The 18,442-nt window shown below is 43.3% G+C and overlaps 1 protein-coding gene across 2 annotated transcripts in view; it reads right to left on the reverse strand.

The window, feature by feature from the left end:
* Window positions 1-289: 289 nt before the first annotated feature.
* Window positions 290-18,442, reverse strand: part of utp18 (UTP18 small subunit processome component) — a 30,884-nt gene continuing 12,731 nt past the window's right edge. Inside the window, exons 6-13 of one of the 2 annotated variants that reach the window (XM_078529094.1) lie at window positions 17,375-17,500; window positions 17,048-17,222; window positions 15,491-15,591; window positions 10,279-10,369; window positions 9,344-9,467; window positions 5,866-6,040; window positions 2,501-2,643; window positions 290-326 (exon numbers count right to left, since the gene is read on the reverse strand). In XM_078529094.1, coding sequence (XP_078385220.1) covers window positions 302-326; window positions 2,501-2,643; window positions 5,866-6,040; window positions 9,344-9,467; window positions 10,279-10,369; window positions 15,491-15,591; window positions 17,048-17,222; window positions 17,375-17,500 — 960 coding nt within the window. In that variant the 3' untranslated portion in view covers window positions 290-301. Of the gene's footprint in view, window positions 327-2,500; window positions 2,644-5,865; window positions 6,041-6,889; window positions 7,156-9,343; window positions 9,468-10,278; window positions 10,370-15,490; window positions 15,592-17,047; window positions 17,223-17,374; window positions 17,501-18,442 lie in introns of those variants that run through there. The other variant, XM_078529095.1, reaches the window with a different exon arrangement.

The raw sequence follows: 18,442 nt of genomic DNA on the forward strand, positions 1-18,442 counted from the left end.
TCAGTGGGTCTCGGAGTCAGGTTCCCTGTGTGCCCACCTCCCCCTGTCTAGAGCTGGTATTGGTGGACTTGCAGTGTATAGCTAGAGAAGTAACTGACTGAGTCTTTGCAGTCCTTCTGTTATAGTCATTCTCAGATGTGGGTGTTGCAGGCAAGGCTGATATTTATTGACCACATACACACACCCAGCCCACACAATGAGCCCCACGCGTGTAGAGCGGCTCCTGCACGTGCCACACAGAACTGCACATGGTAGCAACAATAGCAAACATGAGCGGTGGTTCACTCACCAAAGTCTCAGATTAGAAGTCAGCGTAGTGCTTCACCCTAGGAGGAGACCAAATCATTTAGGAGCTGAGCTGAACAACAAGACACTGGAAATATTTAGAAAAACAGTAAAACTCTGGGCATTTTAAACCAACAGGTCTCCTTTCAGATTCGTGAAATTTAAAAGTTAATTCCGCAGACCATCTGACTTCAACCACTGACCATTTAACTTGGAAAGAGTGAAGGGACCAGTCGACTAGATTACAGTTACAACACAGGTCATCTTGGGCCGATAGCGCTTGCACCTTGGATTCTCGGCTGTGGTTGCTGTGGGGAACTGTTTCAGTGATCCAAAGGGACAATGGGAAATTCAGTACTGATCAACATCTCTCAAGAGGTCATGGTGTGTGAAATGGGGCCTTGGCACACTGGTACATTAGAGACACACTCCTGAGTTCTGGGAACAGTGCAGATCCTCATCACCGGGGGAGGTGGGGAGGGGGAGTTTTATTTCCCAGTGCAAAACCCCCCTTACTTCAATAACAGTAAATTCACAGACAAATAGCTAACACAACATGAACAAACGGCAATGCTGCAATGGGTGTGGGCAGATTTCATCCTTTAATCAGGTAGCCTGTTCCCAATCTTCTCATGGTCTCACTGGGAGGGAAAGTTCAGGCAGAGGACTCAATCTTTGCATTTCAGATATATTTAGTCTCTTTGATTGGTGATCTGGAGGCTGGTGCTAAAGATCACACATTGTGGTCTGTGCTATGGGGCACCCTCAGGTCAGGACACACAATGATTAGAAGGAGATGTGTTAAAAAAAACTTACAATGGACTTAACTGCCAACCTGCATTATTTATCACAACAAAAACAGAATTACCTGGAAAAACTCAGCAGGTCTGGCAGCATCGGTGGAGAAGAAAAGAGTTGGCGTTTCGAGTCCTCATGACCCTTCAACAAGGGTCATGAGGACTCGAAACGTCAACTCTTTTCTTCTCCGCCGAATCTGCCAGACCTGCTGAGTTTTTCCAGGTAATTCTGTTTTTGTTTTGGATTTCCAACATCCGCAGTAGTTTTTTGTTTTTATCTCTGCATTATTTATCACTGGGAGAGTAAAACTGTAGATCTAGTGTTAGAAACCAGCACCATCCCTACTCCTCAACAAACTTTTATAAAAACTAGACAAACCACTACACAAACCACACTCTCCAATTCAGTAACACTGCTAAGGTTGATTTCCAGCATCCGCAGTTTTTTGCTTTTATCTTAGTGTTTAATTGACTGCCACTTCTCTTCAAGGAATGCCTACCTTGAAGAAGTTTTGCTCTTCTCTCCGACAGGATTTCCGTATCTCTCTTTTGCCTTGTTCACCTTCATTGCTTTCCATTTCTCTCCTGGTGTTTGACAAGGTGTTTACTAAAACCCGCTTTCACAGCCATATTTCCTTTCTCAGTGACTGTCTCCATTATTTTTAAATGTATTTCCATCCATTGTTTTATCTCTACCTTTTAACCTTTTTTGATTCCTTCACCCCACCTCACCCCCACTAGGGCTATCTGTACCTTGCTCGTCCTGCTTTCTACCCTTAATTAACACATTCCTCAGATAATATCACCACCTTCAACACCTCTTTGTCCTTTTGTCTGTGACATCTTTTGTCTATCTCCACCTATCACTGGCCCTCTATCCAGCTCTACTTGTCCCACCCCCCCCTTAAACCAGCTTATATTTCACCTCTCTTCTATTTTTACTTAGTTCTGTTGAAGGGTCATTCGGACTCGAAACGTTAACTGTGTTCCTCTCCGCAGATGCTGCCAGACCTGCTGAGTTTTTCCAGGTATTTTTTATTTTTTGTTCTTATTTGCTCCATTTGCAGCTGATTTGTGTGGGCAACACATGAGGACGGGATCGTCACAGACAAACTGCCAATGTTAGCAGGAGCCCCTACAGGAGGAACAGGCAGCTGTGAGAAAGCTTCATGCTCCAAAATGCACCATGAACCAGCAGCTGAAGGGAAGGCACCACCAGCTCATCAATCAGAGCAGATTAACACACAGGGAAGAGGGATGATAGGACAGTGGGTTAACATCCAAACCACCTGCTCCCCAAGGATTGTACCTGAATCAAGGACGAACGTACAACCCAAAAAACAGCTACAAAATGCCCAGATGGACTGGACACAAACAAAGGGCCTTGATCTGTGTTGTGCGCTGTATGTTAAACACACCTGTACAACAAGGCTCGGCCTCGGTTCGTGGCTATGGAGAAGAAGCCACTCCTGGGAGAGAAGTCCATTTCCTGTGCCAGGCAAATGATCTTCCGGCCAACCACTGGGAAATTGGAAAATGCCGTGAAGGACGGGATGTGGATCTGCAGGAGAGGATATAGAATTATTAGTAAAATTAAAATACTGGGGTTCAAATATTACCAGCTGTCCTGCTGAACAGAAATCCTGAATAGTTGCAGGGCGCCATAATCTTCAACATGCTGAATAAAATGCAGCTCATATCACCAGAATTCTGCATCCTGTGACTGCGGTGTTTAACTTTATGGGGTACAGACTTATACCCCAGGAAGTTGTGTGTGGGTAGTGTGGGGTCTGGAATGCGTTTGGTGAGTTTGAGTTGTTGCCGTGAAGCTGTGTTTAACATAGTCCGTCTCTTGCTTGCGAAATTGCTTCCTCCCTAAGTCAGTCATGTATTAACTACCATTGCTCAAGGACGTTTGCATATGTTGCTGGCTGCCTGTAAATCGCCAGCTCCTTCCTTTGAGGATGAAGTTAGCATTAAGTTCAGTAGAAATCAGCAGTAAACGTACAGATTTCTAGCTTACTCTTTGACGCTAAATCTTTGGTAGGATTCCTGTCTGCTCAGTTCTCATTTGTTATTGTTTATTTCGGGTGAACCTGAGCACTCGAGGTTTGCCTGAACACTGGCTGCACCCTCAACAGAGACACTTGCTGGACGTGGACATTTATTTTTATACGTGGATAGATGGTTTAGCATTTCCCCGTTTATCTTGTTAAGGATCTGAGCACATCATTCCATTTGAGAGCTGCTGAGGAGCACCAGGAGCACTGGGAAGGGGCTGTCCTCTCTAGTCACTGTGAGATGCCACAGCCTCTGCCCAGCTGGACCGGGGGAAGAGGCACTGAACCTGCCAACGCTCAAACACCAGGCAACCTCCTCCTCAATAATCCCAGGCACATCTCGCTGACTGAGACAGCTGCACAGTTTTAAACACAAGGTGAGAATACATCTCTTCACTCTCTGCAAGAGCAGCTTGGTGCCCCAACATTGGATTGTTACAAAGCTACTGCTGCAGTTGTAATTTTATCCCTGAATGTTCTAACTACACTGAGCGTCACTGTGTAACAAATGCTCAGGGTCTCGAGCAGTGTGAGAGCTGCATGAATAGCAATGGGGTCATAACGATTCTGTTTGACTGGAGGCAGACTACCACAGCTGATTAAAAATTAACTCGTGTAAGTCAGTACTTCACTTCACTGTACTTGGCAAAGCTAATTTAACAGGATATTGAAAGGTTCCATTAATCAAAGAAAATGGATAAGGATGAAAAAAGCCTAAGCTCAGTAACTTTCTGTCAGGCTTGTTTATTTAACAAGGACACACAGCCACAACAGTTCTGTAAGGAACTGAGGCGAGTGTTCCTCAAGTATAACAGATTAAGCCATGATTTAATTGAACTGTTTAAGATGATTCAAGGATTTAATAGTATGAAAAGAGATAAACTATTTCTGCTAGTGTGAGAATCCAGAGCAAGGCTGCATAAAATTAGAGGCAGTCTGTTCAAGGGTGATGTCAGAAAGCATTTCTTCACATAAAGTGGAAATCTGGAACTCTCTGCCCCAAATAACCTGCTCAGGGTGGGGGGCAATAATAAATTTCAAAGCTGAGATTGCTAGATTTTTGTTGGGTAAAGGTTTCAAGGGGTATAAAAGAAAGGCAACTGAATGAAGTTATGATACAGATCAGGTATAATTTAACAGAATGACAGAACAGGCTCGAGGGGCTGAAGGGCTTCCTCCTATTGCTGAGAGTGGTTTGGACTAGGAAAGTTGCAATTTGATTTCTGGTCTGTGGTGTTAGTTGTTCCCATCACAGTGATGGTTGGGGTACTATAACTGACCCCAGCAGGAGATGGGGAAGGGAAGAACTGAAGAATCTGGCAGGATCCCTGACCATTATCCTGCCAGGAGAGAGAGGAAAGGGTTGGGTTTGACTGGAGTGCCAACCAATGACCCCGCTAATTTTTCTTCATTGTGCAAAGCCGGTTTGTCTTACAGTCCCTTTAAGAAGGCAGTGCAGCTACACACCTCAGGGGGACATTAGTTGCACGCTACTGTTTGTTGCATGACACATGTAGTCACACAGCCATGCAGCTTAACAGGAACACTGATACCAACACTCCTCCCCAATTCATACTGTTCATTTAGACACAAGGAGCAGCCACTAGGTCAAGGTATTTAAGCAGCTGGTTGCTGGCACTCAATTAACCATAAACCCTGAAATATGTCACTTACTTCAGGATAACAAGAGGCAAAGTCAAAAGGAATAAACACTGCACGCAACAACCTTGCACATAGTACTGGCTCTGCTTCAGTTCTACCACCAGATGTGTCTCAATTAATGTTTATATTCCACTCTCTCTCTTTCCCCCAAGTTTCACTAAGTGGAAATACAAAAGACTTTGAAAAGGTGTAGTGGGGGTAGAACTCCTTTTCACCCAAGGGCCCCTGGTGAAGTACTGGAAAGCAACCTGTACCCAGAAAGCTGATCTCGGTATGAGTTAGGCTTAAAGAAGGGTCCCTCATTCAGTCACAGAGCTGCACAGTGGGGCTCAGCACATCAAGCCTGTCTAACACACACAGATACACACACTTCCACTGGCTCCAATATCATTTGTTGCTTTATCTTAGACCTGTCATCTGGCCTCTATGCAGGATTTTCTGTGATCAGGAAGCGAGGGTTTGTTCCATACCTTGTGCTGTATTACATAGATACAGGCCATTCACCCCAACTGATCCACGCCAGTTAATGTTTCACATACGTCCCTGCCCACCCCATCAATATATCCTTCTACTTCATTTCTCCCTCGTGTCCATCCAGCTTCCCCTTAAATACATCTATACTATCCAGTTCAACTGCTCAATTCCTTCCCTGTCACTGGGTCAAAATTCCCTCCCTCGCACTGTGATTGTACCTACACCACATGGGCTGCAGCAGCTCACCACCATCTTCAAGGGCAATTAGAATGGGCAATAAATGCTGGCCCAGCCAGCGACACCCACATCCCATGAATGGATATAAAAAAACTCCCTGTGGTAGCGAGTTCCACATTCTCACTACTCTGAGGGTAAAGAAAGGTCTCCTGAATTCCCTATTATATTTATTAGTGACTATCTTATACTGATGAGCTCTAGTTTTGGAATAAATCAATGAATGCTGTTGGAACCAGAGGAAGAGTGTATTTGATGGGTTTGAGTTACTGGTTGGGGAGGGAACTAATTGTTACAGAACTAATTGAAAATGCTGTCCTCTACTCTGAACTTTGTCCAGAAACACCACTTACCATCTTGACTGCGTCATCTGTGGCCTTAGAAGCAATTGCCAAGATCTCTGTTGTTGGGTTAAAGGCCAGTGACGTTGCTGTGGTAACCAAGTTCCTGATGGCTTTCACAGGTTTAGGGTTATTCTGGTGTAAGCAGGTATCTCGGGAGTAAACGTTCACAATTCCAGAACTGGACCTGCCAGGGAAAGCAATGCAAAATGCACTTTCTATTAGAGAGCGAGTGATTTAAAAGGGATAACAGTAACACAAACTGTGCCAGACCATTGGGATAGAAATATGGAATGGGTTTGCATTCATGTAAGTGCATAACATCACATCTCTCAGAACACAATGAAGCACTTCACATGCAATGAACTCCTTTGAAGCACAACGACCACTGTTACGTTGTCAACATAGTAACCCAATTTTCACATGGCAAGATCCCATAAACAGTAAGTGTGCTCAATGCACAATAAGCTGTTTCTCATTGTTAGGAACAAAGGAAGCACACAATGAAGACCAAGATCCATCTAGGAACAGGAGTGGACCATTTGGCCCTTCGAGCCTGCTCCACCATTCAGTCAGATCATGACTGATCTGATTGTGGTCGCAGCTCTACTTTCCTGTCTGACCCCTCGATTCCCTTGCCTAACAAAAATCTACCTAAATTTATTTATGGCAGAGTTAAAGACCCAGTCTCCACTAATGTTGGGGGAAGAGAATTCCACACACCAATGACCCTTTGGCAGAAAATGTTTCTCCTCATCTCTGTCATAAGAGAGAGACCACTTATTTTTAAACTAATAGAAACATAGGAGCAGGAGTAACCATTTGGCCCTTTGAGTCTGCTCCACCTAGTCCAATTTCTGATTGTCATATGATAAAATAATGGCGTTGTTGACTAATCCAATGATCAATCTCTATCAACCAGTCAACAACAGATTCTGACAGGAAAGCAAGGTAAACCTCCAGTGATGGAGCGCTTTGGGAACTTGTTAGTTGAGGGAGGAGGAAGGTCTTGTGATGCAGTGGGTAGCGTCCCTACCTCAGACCAGAAGCTCTGGGTCCGAGTCCCACCACAGGACTTGATGACCATGGAAGGTACATTCACAACATGGCCAAACAGGTTGATTATCAACCTTTAAATCCTTCCAATACACCTGATGACAGGCAGTAAGAGCAGCAGTGTTTCCTGGTCAGTCAGAACCGAGTGGTAGCTGCAGCACAACAACCTCCCCACGTTAAAAATCTCCACGAGCAAACTCTTGCCACGGGCTCTGAGACAAGTGTCCTCCTTGCTTTGAGGGACTGCTAGAGAGAGAGAGAGAGAGTTGAGGGAAGGATGTTGATTAGGACCAGGAGAACTATTCAAAGAGTTCCTCGTGAGCTGGCAGGGCAACACTCTTAAAGATGACACTTCCTGCAATGCAGTAGTCCCTCAGCATTGCCTCAGGGCATCATGGAGAGCCGTCAAGTTGACCTGACATGCATTTGCACTCACCTGCATTCAGTTTATCCAGAGCTTGGCCGAGGGTCATCGTAACCCTGAAATAAGGGCATTGCAACTTATCCCAGCAGTAAAGGGCATCATAACCAACCCCAGTAAAACGGACATGAGGGAATGGACAAGGTCTGTATAGCAATGTCTGCATTTACTTGCTGTGTCACTGTGGAAGTTCAGCTTAAACCTTAGATACTCAGGTGATCCACTTCCTCTCCATCTCCTTGGTAACTGTGCATGTAAACTGTTTTTTTTTTAAATATATTGAAATATATCGAAAGTATTTATTCTGAATCCCAGCTCTGAATTGCAATTTGAGCTCTGACATACCCTAAGTTTTGGATATTGCAGTGACAATTTGTGTAGAGAGGTTTAGAGTTCTCTCTGGCCCATACCCTGGCCAGGTACAAACCACTCAACAGATTTAATGCTAAGCTTTCTCAGCAGGATCAGAAAATAACCCCATAATCCCACTTTAATCCATGGTGGATCCATTACTTTATGCTTATTGCTTTCAGACCTTAATAGTGGTGTTACCTGAGAGAGGGAGCATCCCAGTGCTGCCTAGTGACCCATCCATACAGCGAGCTCCTGACCACAGCTACATTCAATGAGGCATTTGTCACATAGAAGGGATGGAGTAGCTCACTGGGTGTGTTAAACACCTATTGCACCTCCAGGGAACAGATTCACAGCCTGGATTCATCCTTAAAGCCCATTATTTTCCAGGGCAAATCCAGTCACATTTTTGACCTGTGAGAACAGACTTACCTTGTTTGTGGAGAGCAGACTTTGAAATGCCAATTTTAATTTACCACAAACATTCAAAACCCATGAATTTTTATGTTAATTTAAGCTGTTCTACAGTATATAAAAACAATACGTTTTCTAGTAAAGCAAGGCGTAGACATGAACTCAAATTGTGTGGGGAAAGCATGGTGAGTATAGATGGCCCCTTAGATTCACCATCAAATGTTAACCCTTGCGGCTCTCCACGTTTAACAAGCACAGCTGAAGGTCACTGATTTCCAGCATGCCACCTTTAATCAAAAGAGTAAGTACCGTAATCGCTCTGTTTACAAAAGCACTGTGATAAGGGGCTGAAGGGTGGTGTGATAGTGATATTTATCTTGGAAATAAATTAAAACAAGCTATGTAACCGCAGAGAGTTAAAACAAGCTGATATGGGGCAGTGAAATATAAAATTCCAGCTCATACTGCACATACGGCAGTAACAGGAAGAGGGAGCATCCCAGTGCTGCCCAGTCACTCTGAGGCTGTAGTATTGTAATCCTCTCTCAGGTAACACCACTATTAAGGTCTGAAAGCAATAAGCATAAATTAATGGATCCACCATGGATTAAAGGGGGATTATAGGGTTATTTTCTGATCCTGCTGAGAAAGCTTAGCATTCAATCTGTTGAGTGGTTTGTACCTGGCCAGGGTATGGGCCAGAGAGAACTCTAAACCTCTCTACACAAATTGTCACTGCAATACCCAAAACTTAGGGTATGTCAGAGCTCAAATTGCAATTCAGAACTGGGATTTAGAATAAATACTTTCAATATGTTTCAATATATTAAAAAACAGTTTACATGCACAATTACCAAGGAGATTGAGAGGAAGTGGATCACCTGGAATATCTAAGGAAGTTAAGATGAACTTCCACAGTGACACAGCGAGTAAATACAGACATTGCCATACAGACCTGGTTCAATCCCTCATGTCCCTATTACTGGATTCGGTTATAATGCCTTTTATTACTGTGATCAGTTACAATGCCCTTATTTCAGGGATCAGTTACGATGATCCTCAGCCAAATTCTACATCAACTGAATCAGCGGGGGAAGCCTGACACAGGATCCATGAAGGACACTGTAAAAACCTTGGAAAGATAAAGATGAGCAGCTATGGGAAGGGACCAATTGCACCCTTGTTTTACCCATCAAAACACTGTTGGCATAGAGGCAGCACTGTACAGCACAAGGCTTCACCTACCCACAGGCCACATACTGCCCGTTCCGAGAGACAGCAATACACGTCCCTCTCAGACAGCCTTCATCGGTGAACCTGGTCAGGCATTTCCTACTCTTCACGTCCCAAATGTAAACTTCTCCTTCATCTTGAACAAGAGCACAAAGTACAGAGTTAGGGCATTGGTTAGAAACTCTGGCCTGTTCTATCAAATAAAACCAGGAGCTGAAGACAAATACTATAATGTGGACTCAGGGATTCATAACACTTGTTGAGGGGCCAATCAACCATCAATGTCAATGCTGGCTACTGGACCAGCTCAGCCAGAGTACTCTTTCAGTTACGCTTAATAAATTGACCACATCTACAGTGCTCCGCAGAACTGCTGGCACTTCTGAGAAGGAAGATAGCTCTCAGCAAAAATTGTCGAGACCCAAGGGCAACTCTTGTTTGAGCAATCGTACAATAAAAGGTGAATTTCACTGTTAACATCATACCAGGAATGAGCTGTCCCACTTGGAAAAGGGTGCAAGTTTGAGTGCAGGCATGGCTGCTGAGGTTGAGGTAGTGAGGGATAGAATATAGGAACAGGAGTAGGTCATTCATCCCTTGAGCCTGTTTCACCATTCAATGAGATCAATGGTTATATTAACTGCATAGTTCCAGCACAGCAATCAAACGGTCAATTGTGTGAGCTCGAGGATTGTAGTTTATGATATAGGAAACAACGAACCAGGACTGTTTCTATATGTATATGTCTCAGATTAAAGGACAACCCTTCCATTTTTAAATAAAACCACTTTATCTCTCCTGATTGCTTAACTGGTAAAGGGATTAACTATTGAGTATCAAACATCCCAGTTTGATCCAGAGCCTGTTACAGATCTCCCAATCCCCTCCTCGCACCCCACCCCAGCCTATTACCAAATCCAAAACCACAGAGCATAATATCTGCTCACCAGAGGTTGTGTAGATCATACTCCCATCAGAAGAGAAGGTGGCTGCAATTGCCTGTCCATTGATTTTCATACTACCTACAAATTCTTTAGTCTGCAAAAGGAACATGGACAGACGATTAGAATTTTCTGGCATTAGACATTGGGCCGTCAATGAACAAAAATATTTACTGTCCCACAAAACACGGTGCAGTTAGTAAGCTCAGTGGGTGAATGCACAGGTGACGATGGCACATAGAAAAGAACCGATTCCTGGTCTGAGCTTGGGAGTAGAGAAGGAAAAACCACTCCTAGAAACATTTGCTGGGAAGTGGGGAAGGAGACTACAACAGTCTGCAGCAGCCTAAGTCGGGAGGGAGAAGTCAGCGAGGGTTATTGAGCACTGTCTGCTATCCAGTTGAAAATACGAGAGACCAGCAGGTGTAGCTGTGCCCCCAGTGGCCAAATATGATGTCCCATTTGGTCAAATAGCCTGGAACACAGCTCTCAGGTTCACACATGAAAAGTGGCCACCTGGGCAAGGCTTTGCACATTTCCTAATGGGCAGCATTTGTCTGAGACACCTCTGAGTTCTCTGACGTACTATGGATTTTCAAGTCCCAACCTGCTGAGACACATAGTGGTAAGGGCATGGGGCAGGTCTGTGTGACAGAGTTCCCAATCTCAACCTCATCCTTCTGGGGAAATGCTGTGGATGCGTGGCAGAGGGTGGGGGTGGAGAGGGAGGGGGAAACATCAGCTTCATGCTTCCTCTTGTGACTGGTGTTGGATTATCAGTAACGCACTGTGAGGGTGTCCGGCAGTGTGTCAGGCTACAAATGTGAACTGCACAGAGAACAACAAAGGACAAGGAGACCACACAAACATGTCCTCGCCCTCAGCATGAATACAAAACCAACTCCAGCAGTCATTTAGAAACTAATTTGCGTGGGCATGAAAAATTTAAGCTGTGCTAATTCCCAGGTGACACATATCTGATGTGACAGATGACCTGCAATTTTCAGAGCAAAGTAATAACACTGCAATTTCATCAAGGTAACCATGTGCATAATGAACAAGGCAGTGCTGAAACCTAATTAACTTGTCCTGTCAGCACTGAAGACCATCAATAGTGAGTATTCCCAGTGTTACTGGGCACATAATCTCAGCATCAACATTCGCCTGGTGCATACATGTGAACTTTAACCTTTTTGTGCATTTCTTGGTAAAATTGAGAGATTAAAATCAGAATGTCTGAGTCCATAGTCTCAGCAATTTCTCTGATGAAGTCAAAGTAATGCTCACAACTAACTGATGGACAATTATCTAGAAGCTCCATTCAGATGGGACATGTATGATAAACTTAATTCACAATTTCAAACTTTGTCAAAGGGGAAAGGCTGCAAAGTCTGACACTGAAAGGCAGCATTTATTAAGCAAAAATACAAGTGAAATTCATTTGCCTGCAAATTTACCCAGAGATCTCTGCACTCTTCTAATTCTGGCCTCTTGAGCATTCCTGATTTTAATCACTCCACCACTGGTGGCTGTGCCTTCAACTGCCTAGGTCCTAAACTCTGGAATTCCCTCCCTAAACCTCTCTACTGCTCTTTCTTCCCTTAAGAAGTTTCTCAAAATCTCTCTCTTTGACTAAGATTTTATCTCTTTACACAGCCTGGAGTCAAATTTTGTTCTATAATATTCCTGGGAAGTGCCTTGGGATGTTGTATCTTGTTTAAAGTGTTACATAAATGCAAGTTGTTGTTTCCTACTGAAGTTAGTGACTAAAACAGTGTCACCACAGCCACATTTGTGGTTAGTTAGCGATTTCTATTGGATCCAGGTTAACACAGTCCCAGTAGGTTACAGAGTTGACCCTATGAACATACAAATTAAGAGCAGGGGTAGGCCACTCGGACGCTCAAGCCTGCTCTGCCATTTAATAAGATCATGGCTGCTCTGATTGTAACCTCAACCCCGCACATTCATGCCTACCCCCGATAACCTTTCACCCCTTGCTTATCAAGAATCTGTCTACTTCTGCCTTGAAAATACTCAAAGGCTCTGCTTCCACCGCCTTTGGAGGAAGAGAGTTCCAAAGACTCTCAACCCTCAGAAAATATTTCTCATCTCTGTTTTAAATGAGCAACCCCTTATTTTTAAACAGTGAACCCTAGTTCTAGATTCTCCCATAAGACAAAACATCCTTTCCACATCCACCCTGCCAAGACTCCTCAGAGTCTTAAAGGTTTCAACCCAGTCATCTCTTACTCTTCTAAACTTCAGTGGATACAAGCTTAGCCTGTTCAACTGTTCTTCATAAGATAATCTGTCCATTTCTGGTATCAGTCTGGTAAACTTTCTCTGAACTGCTTCTAATGCATTTACATTGTTAAGGAGATCAATACTGTACACAGTACTCCAGCTGTGGTCTCACCAGTGCCCTGTACAACTGAAACATAACCTCTCTATTTTTGTAATCAGCTCCCCTCACAATAAACAATAACATTCTATTAGCTTTCCCAATTACCTGCATACTAGCCTGTTGTGATTCATGCACCAGGACACCCAGATCCCTCTGCATCTCAGAGCTCTACAATCTCTCAACATTTAGATAATATGCTTCTTTGTTATTCTTCCTGCCAAAATGAACAATTTCACACTTTTCCACATTATACTCCATTTGCCAGATCTCATGTCCCTTTGTAGCTTCCTTATGTTCTTTCACAACTTACTTTCCTACCTACCTTTGCGTTATCAGCAAACTTAGCAACCATAACATTGCTCCCTTCATCCAAGTCCTTTATATAAAACGTAAAAAGTTGAGGCCCCAGTGGCACACCACTAGTTACATCCTGCCAACCAGAAAATGACCCATTTATGCCAACTCTGTTTTCTGTTAGCCAGTCAATGCCAGTGTTACCCCCTACACCATGAGCTTTTATTTTCCGCAATAACCTTTGATGTGGCACCTTATCAAATGCTTCTGGAAATATAAGTACAGTACATCCACCTGTTCCCCTTTATCCACAACAGATATGACTCCTTCACAGAACTCAAATAAATTGGTTAAACATGATTTCCTTTTCACAAAACCATGTTGACTCTGCCTGACTATAAGTGCCCTGCTATAACATCTTTCATAATAGCTTCTAATATTTTCCCTATGACAGATGTTAGGCTAACTGACCTGTAGTTTCCTGCTTTTTGTCTGTCTGTCTCCCTTTTTAAATAAAGGGGTTACTGAAGAAGAGTCACATGGACTTGAAACGTTAACTCTGTTTCTCTTTCCAGAGATGCTGCCAGGTTTGCTGAGTTTTTCCAGCATTTTCTGTTTTCATTCAAGAGTTACATTTGCTATTTTCCAATCCACTGGAACCTTCCCCAAATCTAGGGAATTTTGGAAAATTAAAGCTAACGCATCAATTATCTCACTACCACTTCTTCCAAGGCCTTAGGGTGAAGTCAATCAGGACCCGGGGATTTGTCAGCACGCAGCTCCCAACAACTTGCTCAATACCCATGGTGATTGTAATTTTCCTGAGCTCCTCCTGCCCTTCCACTTCCTGATTTACAGCTATTTCTGGAATATTACTTGCATCTTCTATAGTGAAGACTGCCACAAAATACCTGTTCAATTCATCTGCCATCTCCTTCCTTTCCATTATTAATTCCCAGACTCACTTTCTATAGGACCAACACTCACTTGTTAACTCTTTTCATATTTAAATATCTATAGAAACTCTTGCTATCCGTCTTTATATTTCTAGCCTTTCTCTTGCACCCTAATTTTTCCCTCCGTATTAATCTTTGTCATTCTTTGCTGTTCTTTATATTTTTTCCAATCTTCTGATCTGCCACCCGTCTTTGTGCAATTATACGCTTTTTCTTCAAGTTTGATACTGTCTTTAACTTTTTTAGTTAACCACGAATGTAGGGCCTCCCCTTGGAATTTTTCTTTCTCATTGGAATATATATATTCTGTGTAATCTGAAATATCCCTTTAAATGTCTGCCACTGAACCTCTATTGACATATTCCTTAACCTCATTTGCCAGTTCACTTTAGCTAGCTCTGCTTTCATGCCCTCATAATTGCTCTTATTTAAGTTTAAAATACTAGTCTTGGACCCATTCTTCTCTCCCTCTAATTGAATGTAAAATTCAATCGTATTATGATTGCTGCTACCTAGGGGTGCCTTCACTAGGAGGTTATCAATTAATCCTATCTCGTTGCACAATACCAGGTCTAGTATAGCCTGCTCTCTGGTTGGCTCCAGAACATGGTGTTCTAAGAAACTATCCTGAAAACATTCTATGAACACCTCATCTATGCTACCTTTGCCCATCTGATTTTTCCACTCTATATGTAGATTAAAATCCCCCATCATTATCGCCATATCTTTCTGACAAGCTCCCATTACCTCTTACTTAATACTCTGCCCTACCGTATAGTTACAATTAAGGGGCCTGTACACCACCCCCACAAGTGACTTCTTGCCTTTATCATCTTAACCAAACCACTTCTACATCCTGGTTTCTTGAACTTAGGTCATCCCTCTCTAGTGTGCTAAAACCATCATTAATTAACAGAACCACCCCTCCACCTTTTCCTGGCTTCCTGTCCTTCCCAAGTGTCACATACCTTTCAATATTCAGATCCCAATCTATGTCATCCTGTAGCCATGTCTCTGTGATGGTTATCAGATCATACTTATTTATTTCTATTTGTGTTGTTTTGTTTCAAATGCTACATGCATTTAGATAGACCCTTTATTTTTGTCCTTTTATTATTTCTGTAGCGTCTAGCCTTATGTGCTGAATTACTCTTAGATTTGTACTCTGTCACTTCCTGTCACAGTCCTCTAGAAAAAGCAAAGGAGTGTTTTTCTCTCCTCCTCACTGAACTTTCTCAATATACCAAACTCTCACCCTCTGTTAAGCTGGCACCGGGAATGTCTGAATTTATATGTTCTGAAACAAAGGGACTAGCTGAGCCCAGGTACAGCAAAAACCAGTTCAAGCTGGTTTTCTTAATGAACTATTCCAGCTACTGCCAGTGGATAGCTTCTATCTCCATGCTTAGGCCCCTGAATGAGATTCAGAATTTAAACAGCACTTGTAGTTAAATGCTAAATACAAACAATATTAGATTTTTAGAAAGATATTTAAGATTCCCTCAATTCATCAAACTCTCTCACTCCACTGAAATCGTACTCCAGTGCCTTTGTAACTTACCTTCATGGAGAGAAGGTGCAGATACCCTGAGGTCCCAATGAGGAGCAGAAACAAGCCATCTGGCGAAACTTCAAACTTGTGAACTTTCCTTTCCTCTAGCCCTACGAATCCAAACACCAAAAAGCTTCAATGACAGATTATAGCATGCACAAGAATCAAGGAAAAGCAGCCAGCTGTGGTGTAAAAGCAAAATATTGCAGGTGGTGGAAATCTGAAATGGAAACAGAAAAAACTCAGTAGGTCAGGCAGCATCTGCGGAGAGAAACAGAGTTAACGTTTTAGGGTGACCACCTTTCCAAGTTTCTCTGTCTCTCCACAGATGCTGCCAGACCTGCTGAGTACGCTCAACTGAAAGTTCTGGTGATCTGTCTGAATTCTCTAAAGTTACACTGACATATCTTTGTGTTGCTGTGAAGCAGGGAAGCAGCTTGCAGCAACATTAAAGGTGGCAGGAAGGGAGTTGCCATCGACACTCAGGGCACCTGAAAGGGAGTGGTGGTTTTTCAAAAACTACTCTCCAATTTCTACATATACACAGAGCAACTCCTGTTAAGGAACTTTCTCATCTCACACGGTGTAAGATAGGACAGGCTCCCATTCCATGAGGACCAGCATCAGGAAGCTCGTCCTCCTCCATGGGCCAATCCAGCAAAAACGCAACTGAGATGGGGAAGTTGATAAAGAATGACAGGTAAATAATTAGAAAACAGTGCTGTGCTCAGAGCTCAGTATTACTCATTCGTGGTGTCCACAGCCTCCTGATGGAATGATGCTGATAATTCTCATTCTTTACATTTAATTTACCTCTCTTTTGAAATGTATTCTTCAATCCATTTTCATGACAGCCCCAATTCATTAACTGCTCTCAGCCTCTCCCTCTGCTCCATCAGAGGCCGATCTTTCACTAACCACACTCCTGCTCTTTGGAACTCTCCTCCAAGAGAGGCCAAGATAGGGTAGACAGGGAAGGCCTGTTTCCCCTAACTGAGGGGTTAATTACCAGGGGGCATAGATTTAAGGTGACTGATAGGCAGGTTAGAGATGGCGGAGGGTGTCTGGAATTCACTGCCTAAATCAGTGGTTGAGGCTGAAATGCTCAAGTCATTTAAAAGGTACTTGGATCTGCAGTTGAAATGCTGTAACCTGCAAGGCTGTGGACCAGGGGCTGGAAAGTGGGATTAAAGATGAGTGGCTAGCTTCCTTTTCCTCTTTTTATGGCCCGCACAGACACAATGGGCAGAATGCCCTCTTTCTGCGCCATAACTTTTCTATAGCATCTAAATCCACTTTGCCTTTCTGTTGCACTCTGTTCAAACACTGCTTTCAAAATCTGTCTCTTTATGTTCACTCTCCATTTAAACATCCTATATATTGCTCAGTTTCCCCCTCTCCCTGGTTTAAAACCTACTCTTCCAGGTGTCGGACTTCTATAAAAATTTAAGCTTCAATGATTCAAAAATGAATGGTGGCTTCTGATTGTTAAGGTGTTTGAATTCTTGGTAGCCATTCAGGGCATCTGGATGTTCTGTTAAAAATAGTTTTAGCAGAAACTCTCACCTAGGACATTGTGGACAGGAATAATTTTCCCAGCCATCATATCGTACATGTAGAACATCTTGTTGTGGATGCCTGTGGCAATAACTTGCTCCCCGTCTGCACTGAAGCGAGCTTTGTATACAGGAAACCGCTCCAAATGAATACTCTGAATCTTGGGGTTTGTCTTTCCATCGACCTGAAGTGGAATGAACATTGTCAGCTGCTAGTCTGAGTCAGTCTGGCTCACAAGGGCCACACAAGATGGCCGGCTGTACTCACTCATACCACGATGCGATATGAAATGTGTGGTATTGATAGTCAATATACTGACAGGACTGGGAAACATACCTGAAAGAGGGAGATGGACTGATCAATCCCGGCAGTCATTATTACTTGAGCAGCTGGATGGAACTGAGTCGTCGTTAATTTTGCATCAGATGGTCTGCTGTGATTGGCATTTTTACAGCTCTTTATCTATTGAGAAGCAATCAAACTCATCAGAACAAAGAAACTGCTTTTTCATACAGCTTATTTTTTTTTTAAATTTATCTAACTTATTCCCCCCAAAGGCATCTGCCTGCATCAGAACATGGCCTCCTAGATGCTAATAGCTCACTCAAACAGCCATCCTTCATCTCCAAGTCCAGTGAGTTTTGGAAAGACATTAAACAGTGGGGAAGTGACGGCTAGGGAACTCCTCCTGATCTACCTGCCCCAACTCAGGTTGACAGCAGCAATGCCCCTTACCTCTGCCCAGGCTGAGATAAACAGAAGAAAATGGTCACACTCCCACCTCACTGAGCTCACTTCCACACGGCACTACCCCCAAAGTGACCTATTTCCTACTTAACCATTCTTACAACCAAACGCTTGGGAATCTATGACAAATTGTTATCTCACCGAGGTTTTTATTAAGACATACATGGAATCCTTTGCGAACAGTTCTGCCGAGAACCTGTCTCGTTGGCTGACAGGCACACTTTGCAAAAAGATGAGAATGACTGGCACATCTGCCAATCCACAAGAACAAAGGGGAGGTGGTGTGACATAGTGGTTTGAATCCCACCACTGCAGATGGTGAAACTTGGATTCAATAAAAATCAAGAAATAAAAGTCTGATGATGACACAAAACCGTTGCCAATTGTTGTAAAAACCTATCTGGTTCACTAATGTCCTTTAGGGAAGGAAATCTGCTGCCCTTACCTGGTCCAGTCTACGTGTGACTCCATACCCACAGCAATGTGGTTGACTCTTAACTGCCCTCTGAACAAGGGCAGTTAGGGATGGGCAATAAATGCTGGCCTCGCCAGCGACGCCCACATCCAGTGAAAACAAATAACCCACGTCACTTTAGAACAGTGGCAGTATTCTAACCTCCAGATCATAAGGTTATGCTTTCAATCAAACACCCAGGC

This window comes from Cetorhinus maximus, chromosome 24, assembly GCF_964194155.1.
Source record: "Cetorhinus maximus chromosome 24, sCetMax3.hap1.1, whole genome shotgun sequence".
Lineage (NCBI taxonomy): Eukaryota > Metazoa > Chordata > Chondrichthyes > Lamniformes > Cetorhinidae > Cetorhinus > Cetorhinus maximus.